The sequence below is a fragment of the Gouania willdenowi genome, chromosome 5 (assembly GCF_900634775.1).
Source record: "Gouania willdenowi chromosome 5, fGouWil2.1, whole genome shotgun sequence".
NCBI lineage: Eukaryota > Metazoa > Chordata > Actinopteri > Blenniiformes > Gobiesocidae > Gouania > Gouania willdenowi.
This window is the reverse complement of record NC_041048.1, coordinates 22,692,166-22,712,661: the sequence shown is the minus strand read 5'-3', so window position 1 is coordinate 22,712,661 and position 20,496 is coordinate 22,692,166. Positions and strand designations below refer to the sequence as shown.

Here is a 20,496-nt window from a genome sequence, read left to right as displayed (position 1 = left end):
GCCGTTAGAAGTGTAATGAGAAGTTCTTACTGAATTCATGGCAAAAAAATGTCAATAACGATTACATATTTAAAGAAAATTATTGATTTTTATTTCTTATTACATAGCTTCTTTTATTCAGAAAAATAATGTACAAATGATTTTTACATAGGCCACGTTGAGAATCCCCAGACAAGGGGACAGGTTCAACTACCTTTGAGCTGTGTTTGCAAACATAACTACTCTAGAAGGCGGTAGGTAGCCTTTCTGCCAATGTACGTGTATATTCTGTCTTTTATTGTGTTGATTTAATTGTTTGAAGTCAAATAATGACAATTGGTATCGATTGGTACAGCAATTTTTTTTTGCAGATGTGATGTTAAGTGTTGAACAACATGTGTCAACACGGGCCATGAGACAGGCTTCTATTAAATGACAATAGAGTGAAGGTGCCTGAAGCACATGATGACGTCCATAGGGATGGGAGGACTCAGGTGATTTCCATCCAAACGCAGGTACCTGAGGCAACAGAACATTTCCTTAACACAGACTGCTTGTGCTTAATCAGATTTCACAGATCTGTTGTTCCTTTTTTTAGAAGACGTCAAAGTGTGTCAATGCACCGCGCTGTATTTCTTGGATCCAGGTTGGGAAATAATCAAACCTACCTTAGCTTTGGCATCTGATTGTCATCACTAACGTCAAACAGTGGATTGAATGGGCATATCTGGGTGCCATTAATGCCTGCAAAGAAAACAGATAAATGAGTTCTTCCAGTAAAAAAAAAACCTTTCTACTAAAATTTGTTCATGATACATTGACTTAAAGACTAACTAAACCCTAAAGGTTTAACTGATGTGCCATTTTTTCTTCATTCTTTAAATTAGGATGATATATGGATTTAAAAAATAAATAAACACATAAGTCAATTTAAATGTTATTTTAAAATCTATGAAAGATGTCATGATAATACATGTTTGTTTTTTTGCCGGATGCTCCTTTTATACCTGTACTTTAAAAAGTGAGGATATTCGGTGCTCGTCTAACACCAGCAGCTACAGTAACTGAAGATAGGAGAATCAAAATCAAATGCTTGTTGAGTTCAGATCAGAAGAAGCAAAACTAATAATAACTGGCAAACCATGCAAACCGGGGCAGCCAAAGTCTGGTATCAACTACATTTTATACACTGCAAATCAGCAGCTGATCAATCTGGACAGGAGTGAGCAAGAGCGAGACTGGACCTGCTGGAGAATGAGACATAGATTGTTATTCTAGTGATTCCGAGGAGGGAATTTTTGCTAGAGATGTTTGCAGTGGTAAATTAGGTGGCTATCAGTCTTTAAAGGAGGTAAAATGGGGCAGACTGAGTGCCTTGCTGATGAACAGTTACTTCGAACTCGCGGCTGCTTAAAAAAACAAACACTTATAACAAACATTACAATTCTAAACCTAATAAAATCAGTCCCTCCAGGATTTTGTAGCCAATTTGTTGCGATCATTAAGACCTAAAAGGCCTGATTTTACAGCAGCTTTAAAAAAAAAAAAAAGTAGCAAAATTTGCTGTACTTTAAGGCTTTATAGTTTTCCATAACTTTAACTTTATATAAAAAAGTCAATTTGCAAATGGACCTGATGGTCATACTGTTTTCATTGCAGATACTTTTAAAGATAGAATGAGTGGTTGTTTAGGTTTTATAATAAACAAAAATTTATACTTTTCCTGTAAGAATCTCCTCAATGCAGAAGTGCCACTCTTTGACAGGGGAATGTTTAATTTAATCCTCACTGATGTTTTAAAAAATAAATTAAAATAATAGACAGCACATTTTACAAATGCTGTGTGTGATACAGTAAAAAAGTGATTTTTAGCTCCCAAAAATGGATCTGTTTACACCAGGCATTTCCAAAAGTGGTCCTGAAGGGCCGGTAGTCCACCACGTTTGTGTCCCAGCTGAATGGCGCAATCTATCGGCAGTGGGTCTCTCACAGAGTGTGATCTCCACAATACAGAGCGCTAGGACTTCCTCTACCAGGTTGGTGTACAACTGCAGAAGGAGGGTGTTTGAGGGTTGGTGTCGTCAGGTGGGACACATCCCTTTTCAGTGCTCTGTGGGAGTGATCTTGTCATTTCTGCAGGAGCTGATTGACAAACGGAGGGCTTTCTCCATGGTGAAAGTTTATCTGGCAGTTGTCGCTGGCTGTCATGTGGGCTTTGATGATAAATCAGTGAGTCAGCACCCACTGATCATTTGTTTTATGAAAGGGGCACGCAGGCTCCTTCCTGTGTCCAGGCCGCTGGTGCCACCATGGGATTTTGCTGTGGTTCCGGAGGTCTTAAACGCCCCCCTTTTGAACCGCTGGCATGTTGACTTTGGCGTTGGCTCAGCATGTCAGTGACATCCATGCACTGTCAGTGCGCTCATTGTGCACTCAGTTCTTCTCCGGCGATGTGAGGATGATATTGAAGCCCAACCCGGTGTTGGGCTCGTGTTATCCTATTGACCTCACGGCTTTCCCTGCCCCACAGGGTGGGCAGGAGTCTCATCTGCTGTGTCCTATTTGCGCTGTGCACACATATGTTGATATGACAGCGGGCTTCAGAGTGATTTTGTTACTAAGCAACACCTATCACTGGGTAGTAGAGGTGATTGCTTTGGCTTATTCAAGTCATGGTCTACAGCCGCCTGAAGGCTTGCGTGCACATTCGACTCAGGGTTTGGGTCTGTTCAGGATATTTGTGGGGGGGTGAGTTGGTCCTCGCCCTTCAGTTTTGTCCGGTTTTACCATCTGGATGTCTCCACTCCGTGTGCGGCTCTGGCGCTTCTCCTTTCCTGATCGGTATGTTGCCGCCCTGTGGGCTGGTGTAGCGTGCGACAAGCTTGTCTGCGCTACGGAAGCTACAATAATCCCATAGTGAGACATCGAAATGAATGTTATGAAATAGAACTTCAAGTTATTTACATAACCCCGTTTCTATGAGTAATATGAGGGCGATGTCTCACAAAGACAACCATTCTTGCTGCCTGAGTGAGAAGAGGTTTGCTTATTGAATGCCAATGTATTCTCTGCTCACCCTACTTATAGGAAGCAGTACTAACTGCGGCGGTTGAACACATTTCACCAGCCAATCAGGTTGGCTTTATGAGAAAGGGCTTCTGTGAATATGACGTGGAGGCGTATATCCCATAATGAGACATCTCACTCATATTATTCATAGAACTGGGGTTATGGAAGTAACCTAAAGCTCATAACAGGTAGCTTACATTACCATCATATGCCACCCCTTCACACTAATTGGTCCCAATCTCAAAGTAAGCCACTGACTGGCCAAAACGCATTGTGAATCATTTTAGTGTTTAACAGAACTTTTGACCATTTATCTGTTTTTATCAAACATGCCCTAGTTTTTAATCACAGTTTTAGTCCAAATGACCCTGAGTTTCTGAGTTATAGAAGAGAAAGTTTTGAGCTGGGTAGTCAATGAAAACCGGCAAAAATGACAAAAAAAATTCAAGCAAATGTGGTATTAGTCAACAAAGTAGACGTAGTGCAAAGATACACATGGTCCACTTAACTATGATTAACTTACTTTCAATGCTGTTGTGGTTGAGATGGAGGTGCTCCAAGTGAACGTTGATTAGAGGTACTGACGAAAGTTGGTTGTGGGCCAGTTGTAAGTCCAGAAGGGTTGAAATATTGAACACACCTTTAGGAAGTCCCTTATCATTCAGCTGGTTGTGGTTCAACCTCAAGAAGGCCAGGTGAGAAAGGCCTTTAAAGTAGTCTCTGATCAAGAGATGAGACAAACAGCTCGAACCTGTTACTTAAAACACACAAACTACATGTTATGGTACTTGCTTTGGGATGTCATCTATGCGATTCCTATCCAGGAAAAGCTGTATCAGGCTTTTTGGAACACCAGCAGGCATCTTCTTTAGGATGTTATGAGCCAGGTTGAGCTGTATAAGGTTCTTTAGATCTTTGAATTGGCTCGTCTTCAGGTCACTGTCACTTAGCTGTCAGAAATTACATCAGTCAAGCAAAAATCCAAAACATTTTTGCTAACAATCTAATAAGATCATTAAAATTCACCTGGTTGTAGTACAGGTCGAGTAATGTCAAGTTCCCCATCTTACTGAAGGCACCAGCTGGGATCTTGGAGATACGATTCCTACCAAGGCGAAGTTGTTCCAGACTTGCCGGGAGACCCAAAGGAACTTCCTTCAAATGGTTTTTTTGTGCATACAGATATAGCAGTGCTGGAATCTTCTCAAATACCTGCACATAACAGAGGACAAGCTTTTTAAACTGGTTCCCTGTCCTTTGAGCTAAAAAAGTTACAGAAAACTTTCTGACCTGCTTATTGATCCGATGAATGCGGTTATTTGCTAGATTGACCCAGCGGACCTCAGTAGCATTCAGGAAAGGTTCTGGTGTTACCTCGGAAATGTAATTGTTCTGCAGGTACAGATAATGAGTTCTGAATGGGATGACGGGGATGTTACGAATGTTACGGTTCTCACAGTTCATAGTGTTTGGATAGCTCGGGGAGCAGAAACACTCTCTCGGACAGTCAGGAAAAAATGATTGGTGACTCAGGATGGGTGGGGGGAAGTCTGTGGGTTCTTGAGGCTCTGGTTCAGGGACAGATGGCTTTTCACCAGTAGTCTTTGGCTTAATTGGCTTCTTTGGACGATTTCTCTGGGTAAACACCGTCCCCATTAGGAGGAACAGAACCAGGGCATAGAGGAGACCTGAACCCATCTTCATTTTCCTATGAACGAGTTAAAAACCAACATAGTTATCCATCTTTGACAATGTTATTTATGTTTTTGTGTGCGAGCGTGTGTGTGCATGCGTGTGTGTGTGTTGACCATTAATCTTGTGAATGTGTGATTATGTTCAACCTACTCTCATTTACTCCACTGACAGCACTAACACCGAGAAGAAAGCAATACCATTACTTATTGTCAGATGTACCCCTAGAAACCACCATGTGACCCTTGCACAAAATCTGAATTATACAAACAATTATATGTTTAGGTAAGCAGAAGATTTTACGGATAATAAAATTGTAGTTTGCTTTTAAATAATGCTGAGTGAAAAGTTTGATTTTGAAGGTCACACGGCTCTGGCTCAGGTAAATGCAACTCTTGTTTTTCGGCGTTAGTTAGCCTAAGTCTTTTCAAAAGATTACATTTTAGTCTTAAATCTAGTTTAGTTTTAGTAAAACAAATTTTGAAAATTAACCCAATCTTTAGAGCGCTAAGCCAAATAAAGCATATAGTCTTTTTATGGTTTAATAGTTTTGTGAACAGTATCCCAGTCTCTTGGAAGTGTTCTGAGGGCTAGATCCTGTCCATCAATCTGATTGCTGTTTATCTGTAGGTCTTCTTTTTGATATGGTGGAAATTCTTTTTGGTTCAGAGAAGCTGAAAAACACACAATTAGCTGTAGCATAATTTCCCTACCCCACCTCAAGTAGACGTGTTTGTTCCCAGTTAAACTTAGTTTTTGTAAAGTTCATAAGAATTTCATGTTTGTCAAAAAAATGATTCCAACATCTAATTTATTTGGTTCTTTGTTAAATTATGGCTTCATGTTGCCCATACAAGTTTTAGTGTTTCTGCAGATGCTGTCATAGTTTTTTTCTTTAGGTCATAGCTGAATGATTGCTTGGTTGAGATCATCTGCTCTTTCCTCCAGATTCTGCATGTGCTTGCATTTACTGTTCTCCAATCACGCTAACTCAGTTCCATTCTTAATTTAGTCTTTGAGAGTGTTCGTCTTGGTTTTCATTGTTCATAAAAATCTTATTATATGTTTAATAGTCATTGTCATTCATCATTTCCGGTAGTTGTTTGCAAAACAAATAAATTATTACCAAACAAACAAAAACAAGTGCAGTCAGACAATGCAAACCTCCACCAATAGCCACAAATCCTTGTCAGATAGATGATCTTTGTCAGTGATCCTAATCATGGTACCATGATCATTCACATTTTAAAGGCTTGGAAGAAATTTCTATCCCATTTAACAACAATATAGTAAGTCAAAATGTATGGCCAGGCACCCCCATTTTTTTTTTTTTTTTTCTTCAAAAAACAATGTTATGAACACCGTTAGTAGCTGAATTGCACTTGTAGGTTATATCAGCATAAATACATAGTAAATTAAACAAATGCTTTGTCTAATCCAATGTTCATTTGAACTGTTGGTAACACTTTAGTTTAGGGAACAGCTATTAACCATTAGTTAGTTGCTTATTAACATGCATATTAGTAACATATTGACTCATTATTAAGTACTTATTAATGCCTTATTCTGCATGGCCTTAATATACAACCAGTAAACCATTATCAAAGAGTTTTCCCTCAATAACCTCAGAATTATTACTTATTGGTATTAAGTAGGGAAGTCGTTTATATATGTATGTATATGGATTACAATCTTAACATGCGAGGGTTAGGATTAGGGTTAGGATTAAGGTCAACTCAAACCCTAACCCTAATCCTAACCCTAACCCTCTTTGGACTGCGAGATTGCCATTAAGTGTATAATAAGGCATTAATAAGTACTTAATAATTACAAATTAAGAGCCAATATGTTAATAAGCAACTAATTAATGGTTAATAGATATTCCCTAAAGTGTTACCGAACTGTTATTATTTTATTATATTTGTATGTAATAGTGTCTTTCTGTGGATCTTGAGTCTGCTGCTAAGACGTTCATTCAATCAAAAACACTTGATGTTTTAATGTTTTGCTTTTTAATGACCTTTCTGTTGCAGACAAGGAGCGCTGAGGTAAAGGTAGCACTGCCTTGGGCCACAGTGTTTTAAGTGGGAACCCCCTGCCTCTGTCATCAAGGCATCAACATCTGCGACAAACACCTACAACATGAGACATGTCCCCAGCTAAATGATGGAGAATTGCTTGAAATGAAATATTAACAAATAAATGTGTTTTGTCAAAATTCTTGTTACAGTTGTCGTTTCTAATTTCTGGTTGATTAAAACTAGCATTAGGAGGCCACAGTGCAGGGAGAGCCACTGGCATGGAGGTGAGCACGTCAGTCTTAAAGTATAAATCAATGTTAAAACAGGCCAAAGCCATGTTAAAAAAAAGGCCACATTTTTTTTGCAGGAACGCAGCATGTCACTAAAGTCTCACTTTTGTCATTTTCTGAAACTTGGCAGCCCTGTATCATCAAATTTTGTCTGAACGGAAACGTTTTAAGTATGTATCCCGTACCGATATTATGGAGCCAACGTCTGGATAACTTGTGTCGTTATTTGGCTTAGAGTAGCAAAACAAATGTTTTTGTGGGGTTTTTCTCCATAGACCAACGGAACACTGTTGCCTAGAAACACCTAACAGGAATCAACAAACGTGCGTCATATCCTGACCAAAATGGCGACTCTCCATAGATGCCCACATAATCCTATCAACAAACAAATGAATATGTGCTGTTAAAAATATTACGTAATACATTAGCAAACTGCTGGTCAGGAAGGAAAAGGATCAGCTAGGAGCAGACTGAGTGGCTAATTAAACTGTAATGGACCCAGTGCTTGTGAGTAAATTCTCCTGTTTTGGTGTTTTGTTTTATTGATCTATGAGGCCTACACTATGTATTTATCTTTGTTAAAAGAGATGATGGGGACTGTCGCTGGCAGCTTTAAGCACACAGCACGTACATGTCAGCTATTGAATTATTGCTGAACACACTTCTGGTATTTGTTAACTCCACCACATTGATTAATAGTCTGAACAACATAATACACTTGCATATTATTCTCCATTTTTTGAGTTTTGTATGAAAGCTGTCTTAGCCTGCTATTAAGAATCACCACAAAATATCCATAATTCTTCATTTCTGGACACAGTACCAGAAGCCTCTGAAAACCCTGATCAACAACAGGCGGCAGAAGAAAAAACTCTAAGCTGAATAAAGTCAAAAAATGCACATCTTTCACTCGTTCAGCTTTCCAACCTTTTATTGCAGACCAGGAGCAGGACTCAGAGAACTCAGTGATGGGTGATCAATCACTGCGTTATTGGTGAGGTCAATAAGAAAAATTCTAATCTACAATCTAAATTAATACCATCTTCACATTAGTGAAACACAATGACTTTAGAAACACTATCAGATAGTTTTTCTTTACTGTATAGCTCAGCTGTATATAGACTTTGTTATGGCAATTTTTATATTCATCATAATATCGTCAAATGTGTGTTCATGTGTACAAATTGTCATGTTTTAATACATGATGACTTCATTACTCTTTGCACTTTTGAACAGCTGAATCATGTTAGATTAAACAGTACAGATCGTATTGTACTCAGTGCAACACAGAGTCTCTGCTGAAGGCCAAAACTCAAACTCACGTGCAGATATGCACGCACACACACACTATCAAGGATAGATAAGAGTGGCGCCCAATATTCCTCATAATATACACGTCTTCATCATCCTCAAATGTTTCCACTGTTGGGCATCTGACCCCTCCTTCTCCTCACCTCAGGGTGGAACTTTTCTGTTATCTGTATAAAAGCTTAAGCTGTGAAACTGTTAGTTAGAGTGGGTCTTGCCTTTTTGCTCTGCCACGAGCCTTTTGCCTTTCATTCTTTCAGGATGGAAGCTTCTTTTTTACTCCTTTTTATTTTATTTTATAATAAATCTTTTTTATAAAATCATCAATGCCTCGCCTGGACTCCATCATAATCATACCTCCAAATGAGGTTAACCGCAAATTTGCCGTAACAGCTTAAAAATAGACAAATTGAATAGATACTTTGAAAGGACGTAATTTATATTCTTATACTATGATTTAACATCATATAGGAATACTTTGTACCTTTTTTGCCCCTTTACTAAACCAAGATGATTATCAATCTAAAAACAGACTTTAAACTGTAACATTTGGAGAAAAAAAATAAAAGCATATTTCAGAGCTGTTATAAACTGCTACTCTTAAAAATATAGCCGTGGTCAATATCCAATATCGTTATATTCTGATACATTCAGCAGTGTAATAGTCTTGATGATTTATATTCATTTCTAACAGGAGATTATATAAGCATAATCCTCATTCATTTCCATTTGAGTTGGTGATGCCGATATCTTCTCGTTTCTTTCTTTCTCCTTTTTCAATGACATACAGTATGCACCTATCACTGGTCATTCATCAAAGAAAAAGTAAAAGCTTAATTGGGACAGTACAGTTTTTTTAAGGCTTTGTTTTTTGCACTGCAGACAAATAAATGTGTTATGATGTCAGTGTCATCTGTACCGTTGGACCAAAATAGAGCAGAACAACCAGAAGATCACATATTTTCTGTGTTCGGTCAATCTGTGAATAAACTCCACCAGGCTCATGTCTTCAAAAGAGTTTTAGAAAAAACACATTCCAAGATAAATCCCTTGTTCCTTTGTTGTAGTTTCCCATTGGGTTAACAACCATCGAAGATCAATGAGCATCTAAATTTACAGGGAATGAGAAAAACCACTAAAGCACAAATCCTCATCGTGCTTTACCTTGAGGATGTTTTCTCCGGTTTCAAGAGAGTGCGTCACTTTAATGGAAATGTGTTTCTATAGTAACATATCATTGTATACAGGACTGACTACAGCCAATCTGTGTGTCTATGGCTGACTGATAAACTCCATCCTGCTTGCATGTTTCCTTTCTCAGTCATGTCCCTTAAATCCAGATCCGACTGGAAACAACAAAGCACTTTCTTACCTGTCTGTGGTACCTGCCCTCTTTAGTCAAGCCACAAGTTTAGAGCCCTTTCTCCTCACTGCCTCTTTTCCTTCCCTTCCCTCTCCTCCTCTTAACCTTCCCCTCGCTCTCCGCCTCCCTTCCATGTCTTAGTGGACAAGCCCCTCTGCTGGGTTGGTTTGTTGCCTTGTTTCTTTTCCCATGAAGGTCAGGTGGGTCTGTCCCCCCTTCACTCGGCTTAAAGCCAACAGTAGTTACACAGAGTTGCTTCTGTAGGACCACAAGCTGTTTAACATGTAATAACTGTCACAGTCTGTTATTGTTATGTTTCTTTGGTCCAAAGGAAGTTGTAAACTACTGTAAATGCTATGAAACATAGAGATACATGCACGTCTATGTTATTTGTTCATGATCAGAGATCCTTCTAAAACAAAGGACATGGAAAAGCAGAAAAAGCCGAGCTGTATTTGCATCCGCTCTCTGTATTCCACCCACTCTGTCCTTGTATAGATGGTTTCAGCCAGATCCTCTCCTGTTTTTTATCAGCAGCGTCTCCCCACTGACTCCATGGTATCCTTTTGTTGCGTTGGTTCTTGTGTAGTGTGATTCCTGTGGACCAGCTGAGGCGCAGGGTGTAGTAGTGCAGCTCACAGGAAACGAGGCTCAGTGTTTAACCCCTGAATATGTACGTGTGTGTGTGTGTATGTGTGTGTGTGTGTGTGTGTGTGTGTGTGTGTGTGTGTGTGTGTGTGTGTGTGTGTGTGTGTGTGTGTGTGTGTGTGTGTGTGTGTGTGTGTGTGTGTGTGTGTGCGTGTGTTTCACAAGGGGTTTGGAGCTGCATTCTTGCAACGTGAGCTGTCACACAATGTTAATGAAGCAAAACACTTGTGGAAATCAGCCTCTAACACACATGCACACATGTCTGCTGTTCCATTCTTGTCTGTACTGAACTCTTCCTTTGCCTAAGCTCAGCTGGGTACAACATCTGGATTAGGCGTGATGCGAAAAAATATGACTCACATCAGAGCAGCAGTAAGGAATACATCACTATGAGGGTGGGTGCGTCATCGTACTCTCTCCGGATGGTAAAAAGACAACTGTTAAATGGCTCAACTCTCAACAGCAATGACCACATTTCTTCCCAAGAGGGATTGAGTTTACTTCACACACGCCTTTGTGACATCACTGGAAAAAGTTTCTCATTAACAACAGTGTTTTCAACATTTGTTTTTGGAATTTTTTACACATTTTCAGGATCGTACAATTATTTCAAGGTTTAAAACAGGATGCATAAAATGTATACTGAACAAATGTGGGACGCCACAAATAGTAACTGTCCTGCTACTGGTGGCTCTAGAGTCTAGAAAGAAGCTGAATGTGACAAGCTGGATTGGCCGCTGCTTTGACAGATATTTACAGCAAAGCTGCAAATCCAAAGCTCCAATAGATAACAAAACCATATTTTGAAAAGCCTTTTACACTTACTAACAATTGGTAAATGCAGGATTATCTTAATTTTTATTTTTTTTTTAAATTACCCTTTAATTACAGGCTTCAGTTTCTCTGCGGAGTTTGCATGTTCTCCCAAAAAACATAAAAAACATTAAAGCCACAAAATAAAGAAAATACATTTTCAGTCCACCAGAAATGGGTTAGGAAGTCAGTTTGGCAGAATTTTTGGGGGCAAACACAAGAGTGTAGAGTGTTAGACCTGTTTCTGTTACTGTGAAATAACCTGGAACTAAACATAACAACCCTGGATCAACCTGTCACTGCGAAATGTTCATGGACATAATTTTTTCATTTAAATGTTCACCTGCACTACTCATCAATGCACTACTGCACTATTATCTTATTATTATTATTATTATTGTATTTTTATTTTATTTCATTATTATTATTATTATTATTATTATTATTATTATTATTATTATTATTATTATTATTACTATTATTAGTATCTTGTTATTTTTATTTAGTTTGCACATATTAGTCTAACTACTCTTATATTTATGTTTATACTTCTTTTTTTCTTTATTTTTCTTTATTTTATTTATTTTTCTTTATTCTAGTTGATTGTTATTATTTAATGTTACACTACCTGAGAGAGCACAGGTCACCAAAAGAAATTCCTCGTGTGTATTCATACACCCTTGGCCAATAAAGTTGATTCTGATTCTGAAGAAATCACATTAAAAATGAAGTTAAAACACACGTATGCATTTGTCTACGGGACTCCACGTGTCCATGTGTGAAACTTGACAGTTATTTGCAATGTTTATTAGTGTTTACAATGGAGATCAAAACAAACTTTCAAGTCACAATTTCAACCTTTTACATCTTGTTTCAAGCAAATAATCTTTGATTTATTGATCTATGAAGCCAACACTATGTCTTTATCAGATACATTTTTTCATCTCCAGCTGCTTCAAACTTTAGGAAATATGGCTCCCTCTTTAAAAACCTCCCAGTCTTCATCATTGACAATTTCAAACCTACAAATATTGTTTTGCCCCTTTGAAAATTGCTGACATTTTTGTATTCATCAGTGAAGAATAATATATAATCTGGAGAAAGCTGCATAGTTTGTTTTTGCATGTAAAAAAAAAAAAAAGAGACCCAGGGCTTGTGGAATGTAACTGCTTGGTGTGCAGTGTTCAGATGTACACAGTTTGAGGTCTGCACAGAAAAAGCAGGATGTTGTAAATCATCTTTTGTTTATTTTTTCATACAGGACTGAGTTCAACCTGCAGACTCTAAAATAAGTTAATAATATAGTACAAAACCTGCTTTACTGCAGAGATTTTAAAGCATCAGGAGCCATCACAGCCATTACACTCTGAAGCAGATGTTTTCCACACAGATGGGGAGAGTGAGCCTGGACTGGGCTTAAGTTAAAAATGATGGAGTGTATAATAATCATGTTCCAAGAACAGTCTGCTCTCGCATTATTAGGATAAACAGAATCCTTCAATTACATCAGTTTGAATAAGTTGGAATCAAGTTTCAGGCAAAATTCCTCAAAGAGCAATAACTTAATCCTCTGTTGTTCAAGGGTACCATCTGTGTGTTTAGGCCACGATACAGTATCCTGCACGTACCAATGAGCTTAAAGCCACGCCCACTCTTTGCTTCAGATGTGAATTCCAAGCCCAGAACATTTGGCAAAAAGCTGAAAATTTTTTGAAAATCCAAGCTCTCCACATCTACTATTTGGCAATGAAAGGCCTCGCTGTCATGGTTTTTTTTTTTTTTTATTTTTTTTTTAAAAAAAAGATTATAAACCCGTTTGTAAAATCGATGATCATCGTCCAAAGTGGACGAAAAGTTTTATTATCAGATAGGGACGAGAAATAATAATAGGTAGCAATGAATTACAGATGCAATTCAATGCGGAGATTTACGCATCATCCTTCAGCTCTGAGTTACAACACACACATACATATTCAATGTGTGTGTGTGTATGTGTGTGTGTGTGTGTGCATCTAATGAGAAAGATGAAGGTCTTAGTCTGACTTGTAAACAGAGCTGTAAACGTTTTTAACAGTTTCCTCTGCTCAAACCTCAAATGTCAATAAACACTGACTGACTGAGGGAGATTCACTTCCTTTAGAATTAAAGGGACTATTTTCTAGCATGTAGATAAAGTTTCTCTCACTTAATTAGCATTTAGCAATACAAAAACAGATTTTGACAGTATCTTGGTAGGGTTCCTGAAACCATTAAAAGAAGTTTCTAAGAAAAATCAATCAACGTAGCCTGCCGACTCAGCATTTTCTGCCTGTTTTTTTTTTTTTTTTTCAGTTTTTCAGACCACCACAGTTTCTCTTTTCTTTGAGTGTCGTTGTTTCTAATACAGCCTTAAATTAATCAGAGGAGAAATTGAACTGAACCAAAAAAAGAAATAGAGCAATAAACCAAATACAGCGAGAATGAATTATTCTCCATGCTTAGAATGTATGTCTTTGTGCTACTGTTATGACCACATAATAAATTTAGTTGTAAATTGATCTGACTGCAAGTTTTTAGTGCAGGGTTTACTTATGACTAAAGTATGGCCTGAACTTTAATGTGTTCACCAGCTAAGATACTCCACTTTAAACTCCTTACTGTTTAGAATGGGTGTTCCTTCCACGAGATGGATATTAATAGTTATAATTACAATTTCCTCGATGCATATAACAGTGGTTCAACTGTAAAAGGCTTAAGATTTACAGGTAGGCTAATTAAGATATTAGATTTTATGAGAAGTGAAGCTAACCCTAGGAATTTCTTCAAATGATTCTAATAACGTGACTGTGCCAACTAGTGGTTGGTTTGTATTATGTACTGTATGTTTTAGTGTGTTATTTTTTTCCCCGAGGTGGTAAAAGGAAGGTGGCCCCAATAATTTAACAATTAACCTCTTATTATATAATGTAGCATTTTTTTCTATTATTTGTTGATGTGTATTGTTTTTTAATGCTTCACAGAAACTGCAGTAAAGCTGAAATTTCCTTTCAACGCGAATCAGTTCAACATGACTTTATGTGTGCTCAGCAGAGGCCTGGCTAGCTGCCACTAGAACAGGCTTATCCAGACCTGAATACATGGAAAGGCTCATGCCTTAAAGGAACTCAGTGTAACTGCTTTTAAATCTGTGCCAGAAACAACACAGGTTCAGTCAAACTCCCAAACGCAGACAAAGGTTTAAAAAAAAAAACAAAACTAATTGGTCAATGTCATGGTCTCTGTTGAACTATGGTGGTAGATCAGATTCATTCACATAGAAAAACACAATGACATGTATTATCACCATCATAATTTATTGGTAAAGCTCAAAAGTGGACATTTAATCAAATAATTAAAATTCATATAAATGACTTGAAGCAGCTGCAACGTGTGTGATATGTAGGGAATAGACACTGAATACTGAATTGAAAATATTATGGTCAGGTGTTAACTTCCTCATTTGTGTCTTATGCAGTGTTTGGAATAACAGTGTTTATTTTTTATTTTATTTTTTACCTTGTTTGCACATGCTGTTGAAGGTTAACACTACAAGAAGTGCAATCTTTTAACAGCAATGCATATTTTATTATTGCAATTAAATAAATGAATTTATTTCATTGCATAATTGTGACCATCACCAGCCCTCCCTAGGGAAGGGTAAATACTTTATTAAAGGGAGGATGTAAAAAAGAGAGGGCAGTGTTACACCAGGGTGAGGGGGGTGGGGGGGGGGAGTTAACAGGGAGGAGGGATACAAGATAGGAAAACGAATGGGTGGGGAATAATCAATAAGTTTCAAGTGATGTGATGTGAAATTGTGGTTGTGTATATTGTGCTTATTGTTGTGTTATCAAGCCAGTCTGGTGACCAGTGTGCGGCTTAGGAATAATGGTGGTGGCTGTGAGCAGAGGAGGAAGTGAGTGGAAGTTACATAAAACAGGTATTTGGGAACAACGTGTCTATGGTTGAGCCCAGTATGAGTGTTATCCCACAGCCCGAGGCCAGTGCGTCCATGACAAATGTGATTCCAAGAGCCGCTACTGCAAAACCCATGAGCCGCCCCCGGGCCCGAAGAAGCAGTCGGGCCAGCAGAAAGAGCGAGAGATCTAGGGGCCCCCGGCGACCACCCCACGGCCAAGCAGCCCCCCGAACGCCCCCAAGGTCCCAAGCCGAGAGGCTGCCATTGCCCCCCCCCATACACACCCAAAAAGCCCCCAAGGAGCCAAGGACCCAGCGCACCACGCCACCGACTCCAACCCCCAGGCCCCCCAGCCCCCCACCCCCCCACCACCACCCACACCCCCGCGCCCAGCCCCCCAAGGGGAGGGCCCAGAGAGCCCCCCGCCCGAGACCCCAGCGGAGGAGCCAAAGCCCACGCCCAGCAGACGACCAGAGCCACGCCGAACGGGCAGCCGGCGGGCACCCGCCGGTGAGCCCAGAGCCAGCAAGGACCCGACCCCAGGCCTGGAGGACCCGGAATGGATGCAGCACCAGGAGCAGCCCGCCCAGGGCGAACGACCACACCCCAAGCCGCATAAGGCACCAGGGGGCCGCTGGGAGTCCCCCCGCCGGTCCCCAGGCACCCCAACCTAGCCCCCCCGGGCGCCCCAGATGCTGATGCCGCCCGCGCCACGAGCTTCAGTTCTTTAAAGCCAGGGCCCCCTCCAGAGGCCAAGCCAGACCGCCCCGCCGGGATGTGGCCCCCTAATCTAACCCTGACACTCTGCCTCACGGGGGACTGCCCAAGCAGGGGCCGCACCAGAAGGTATGCAAGGGCGCGGCACGCGCCACCCGCCCCAGAAGACCCCCGCCAGGACCGGCCCGGCCCGCCGGCCAAGCACCCCGGGCCCCAGGAGCACCCCCAGTGACCAGGACCCCCCAAGGGCAAGCCCCCGGGCCAAGCCCCCCGGGACGCGCCCCCCACCCCAGCCCAGGTCCCGGCCACAGCCCAGCAGGACCGCACAGCCCCAGACGGCACAAGGCCAGCAGCCCAGGGCCCGCCGCCCCCCGGACAGCGCAAGCCACGGGGCAGTGCCCCCCGCCGGCCCGCGAGCAACCGGCGACCCCCCCTAAATATATTCATAGTATCATTAAATTGGTGAATTTGAAATATCTATGATATTTCATTATCTCTGTCATCTTTACCGTCTCATGCTAGCTGAATTGCTCTAAAGGGCCGGATTTGGCCCCCGGTCCTTGAGCTTGACACGTGACGTAATTGAACCACAAAATAGTTCCAGTCTGAAGGGTTTGACTCTTTACTAAGACTGCTTATTTTAACAAGAAATACAATTTTCACTTCAGTCAGTTTGATAGATTTGACACCTTTCCAATTCTTTAACACCAGAGCTTCAGAAGCTGTAAAAGTTTAACCAATAGGAAAGGCAAAAAAAATGAGCATACCCTTTTCTATGACCATGAAATTGCACTTGTTTGAAGACAGGATCAGTTTTCAGGCTCTTTTGGAGGTCGACTTACCTTTGAGACTTGGCTCTGTATCTACACATTGAAAACATTTGGGTCTTTGTATGGAGGATTTTCATTTTTTTTTTTTTTTTTTCAAAGTCCCTGCAACAAAGTCAAATGTAAATGCGTTGAAGCACACGAAGGCAGAAGACCCAATCAGGGGGCAGCTGCTGGTATGACATTTTGTTTCCATCCAAGCGAAGGATCTTGATCCTGGAATAGGACAAAGGTCCGACCTCTCTGCAGAAACTCGTCACATTAAACTCTAAAGAACAAGTGAAAACAAAAAACAACAGGGTTTTCAATGTATTCAACAAATTCCAACACATTGTGATGTTTTCCTGACTCAACTTGCCTCATATAAAAATAACAGTTAGGTACAGTAGCTTTGCAGTGGCTGCTAACATCTTCAGCTACAATAAATATTTTCAAGCCAAAGCTTTATCACAGGACAACTGTCAGATCAACATATGCTGGATGTAGAAACACTATAAATCCTGTTGATATTAAAGGATTACCATTATTACTGTGCAACACATATCTTCACTTCTCAGTAATCTGGATTTGTCTTCAGTGGTTTTGGAGGTGCTGTGAAACAGAAGCAGCAGAAGCCATAAACATTCCCCAAGCATTGATTCAATCTCTCCTGACCCAGACTGCTGGAACTGGCACACTGAGACTGTGGTGGCTGTTCCAGTGCTAGCTAGACGATGAGGTCGATGTTTTTCTATGTGTCTGCCTGTCGGCGACCTCATTTAGAAACAAGAACACACTTTGACTCTTCCAGCCCTCACAAAGTTACACACTTGCTGTTTCATTTATAAAGCAATACTCAGGATCCAAACTATAAAATATGCTTAGGCAAAAAGTTTCCAGATTCACCTGCAAGCAATTTTCCCTGTAAAAAAATCACAGTCCACGCAGAAGCTTGCAAAAGGCAATTCACATCATATCCCACCTAAGCCACACCTACATTCTACCATACATGGTCAATGTAAAGGAACTCATGAATGGTTTTTGCATCTAAATGAGCTGCTGACCAATGGGATTAAATACGCGATCATGGCAGAAAAGAAAAGAAAAAGGAATTTCCTATTCGGTGGTTTCATGTAGTGGCATCACTAACACTGTAAATGAAAAGCAAGTTGGTGAGGTGTGGGCACGCACGAGCGTATGTACACTAAATTGCATCTCATCCGCGTTATGAGGGTTTGTTGAACATTGCTGTGCGTCGGAATAGATGAATCATGCGTTGATGCCACCACGCACCAAATATGTCAGATAGTAAACTGTTTATATGCACATTTTTACAGTTCACGTACATGCATTCATTTTCACTTAAAGCCTTATATGAACATATTTGCATACAAGGCCCTATCAACTCAATAAAGGAGCATTTCTAAAATACAACAGGTGTGTATTTATGATTTTTGTGGGATTATAACTCAGATAAGTGAGGACATTAAATGTATGAGATGAATCTGGCTTCATTTGAACAGCTCACCACTTGCCCAAGTTTCCAAAGTGTTTGTGAGCAAGGATCAAAGTGAACGTACTGGTGCACACTGTTATGGAAATTATTATATTAATCATCATATCATCAAATGTGTGTTCATGTGTCCAATTTGTTATGTTTTAATACACAATGACTGCATTACTCTTTGCACTTTTGAACAGCTGAGTCATGTTAGCACGCATGAACCTTCAAGGCCAAACTCAAACTCACATGCAGATACACACACCAACTGACGGACACACACTATCAAGACAGATATCAGTGGCGCCAGCCTTCCTCAATACATCCACCTCTTCATTCCCCAACGTCTCCACTGTTGGGAGCATATGACCCCCTCCTTTTCCTCTCATCAGGGTGGAACTTTCTTCTCTATCTGTATAAAGCTTAAGCTGTGGAACTTTCCCAGTTGGTTGCTGGCCGCCTTTCCTTCCAACAGGATGGGACACTCTTTTTTTGTACTCTTTTTCATTTAGTTTATAATAAATCCTTTTTCATAAAATCATCATGCTTTGACTGGACATCATCATTCAACCAGAGAATCATCATGTCTCCAAATGAGGTCAACCGCAAATTTGCCGTGACAACACATTCTCATGCTACATTTATTACTATAAAAGTATAAATCACAAACTCTGTGTGAAAAGTGTCATGTGTATCTTTCAGATCCCAATGATTATAAATGAGATCCCAGGTCAGTGATGCTCAAGTCACAATTTGGCTCTCTGGTGCTATAGCCTACATTGCAATAAAAACATTTGCAGTTTCGGAGGACCCAGTTAGAGGAGGGGCAAGACAGAAGAGAAAATCAACATGTGCCTCGGGCTCTACTTCTTTTAAAGCATTACTGAAGTTCTCATAAGTCTCTCTTTATTTTCAACCCACTTTTCTCACATTCCACATAAATATTTGAGTATTTTCCCAGTCCTCGCTCTGACTGGACTCACCCTGGCACCACCGTTCCTCTCACTTTCTGCACAAAAAGGCTTCTTTGTTCACAGACACATTTTCCATAATTCTTCATCACAGCAGGATTTGTTAGACTCCCCAAGTATCCGCCAACATAACTCTATAATCCTTGTGCATGTAGAATGGTCGAACGGATCTTGTGACTGCATGTGTGCAAGGTTAGCATGAAACGTATTACATGTCACTATTCAGATATTATTATGAGTGCATGCCAAAAGATACGTATTACAAAAAAACGTGTTAACATGTTTGAAGATAATCTTCATACCTAAACAATGTAACACACAAAAGACTGATTTGGTGATGATTGTTCTTTTTTTTTTTAAATAAAAGAAAATAGGTTATATATTTAACAATACACTGACAAAAGAGGTAATTATTATTTTACAGGTAAAAACTAGTTTTATCCCTCTAATTTGTGCTTACTCTTAGCTTTAATTGCCATGTTTCGCACAACATAGTTGATGTTTGAGAATGTTTTTCTAAAATAATCTAAAATGAATTTTACAAAAATCAATCACTTCAAAGGTTGGATCATCCATATCAATGAGGAAAATCCAAATAAAATGTAGATGGGATGCAGACATGAAGTCAAAAGACTGCGTAGATATGTTTGTTCTGTTGGAATATGCGTCTCACCTTGTATGGCATTGGCCTCCAGATAGAAATACTGCAGGGTTGTTGGTACTCTGGGAACAGTGGTAAGCTTGTTATATGAAAGATCCAGCTCCACCAAGCTTGAAAAGTTAAACACCTGTCGGTGGACATTAGGGTTCTGCAGGCCGCAGTGACTCATGCGGAGGTATTTGAGGTCGAGCAGGCCTTCAAAACTGTCCTCGTCCAGACCAGTGAGAGAGTTGTTGGAGAGATAGAGCTGCTGGACAGAAGGAGGTAAATGTCTGGGGACGGCTGAAAACAAGTTTCCACTGAGGTCCAGCAGATTCAGACTACCCAGACCTAGAGGACACACACACACACACACACACACAATGAAACACACTTAAAATCTTGTGATAGCGACTGTAGTTCCCGCAATTGCACTAACCCTAATTCAGAGCGATGAAGTAAAAAAATTGGGTGGAATTGATTGTGACATTTCTTCTGCCATCATATAACATTTGTCATGTAATAAAATGATGATTATTATTATTATTATTATTATTATGCATCAATTTTATATAGTGCTTTTCTAGGTGCTCAAAGTCACTTTACAATAAAGGGAGCAGTGTTGGAGTTCGGTGCCTTGATCAAGGGCACCTCGGCAGTGCTCGAGAAGTGCCCTGGCACCTCTCCAGCTACCAGAACCACTTCCGTTGGTCTATGGAGATAGTTTGCTACTAACTACCA

General features: G+C 40.1%; 3 protein-coding genes across 4 annotated transcripts in view; 1 reads left to right on the top strand and 2 right to left on the bottom strand.

Annotated features, from left to right (window-relative positions):
- Window positions 1–68: 68 nt before the first annotated feature.
- On the bottom strand, window positions 69–10,360 carry prelp (proline/arginine-rich end leucine-rich repeat protein). 2 transcript variants are annotated; one of them, XM_028446224.1, is made up of 7 exons: window positions 10,206–10,360; window positions 4,339–4,756; window positions 4,075–4,260; window positions 3,841–3,998; window positions 3,572–3,768; window positions 648–723; window positions 69–498 (listed from the first exon to the last, which is right to left on the bottom strand). In XM_028446224.1, the coding sequence occupies exons 2-7, from the start codon at window positions 4,750–4,752 to the stop codon at window positions 408–410; spliced, it is 1,122 nt and encodes a 373-aa protein (XP_028302025.1). In that variant the 5' UTR covers window positions 4,753–4,756; window positions 10,206–10,360; the 3' UTR covers window positions 69–407. The 2 variants fall into 2 exon arrangements, with proteins under 2 accessions (XP_028302025.1, XP_028302024.1); XM_028446223.1 differs by lacking the exon at window positions 10,206–10,360 and adding an exon at window positions 9,732–10,104.
- fmoda (fibromodulin a) overlaps window positions 7,435–20,496 on the top strand; it is a 27,032-nt gene continuing 13,970 nt past the window's right edge. Inside the window, exon 1 of the mRNA XM_028446228.1 lies at window positions 7,435–7,558. The gene's annotated coding sequence lies outside the window, so the exon portion shown is untranslated. The remainder of the gene's footprint in view (window positions 7,559–20,496) is intronic.
- Window positions 16,735–20,496, bottom strand: part of LOC114463015 (lumican) — a 6,087-nt gene continuing 2,325 nt past the window's right edge. Inside the window, exons 4-5 of the mRNA XM_028446226.1 lie at window positions 19,789–20,106; window positions 16,735–16,932 (exon numbers count right to left, since the gene is read on the bottom strand). Of these exons, the coding sequence (XP_028302027.1) occupies window positions 16,781–16,932; window positions 19,789–20,106 (470 nt within the window). The 3' untranslated portion in view covers window positions 16,735–16,780. The remainder of the gene's footprint in view (window positions 16,933–19,788; window positions 20,107–20,496) is intronic.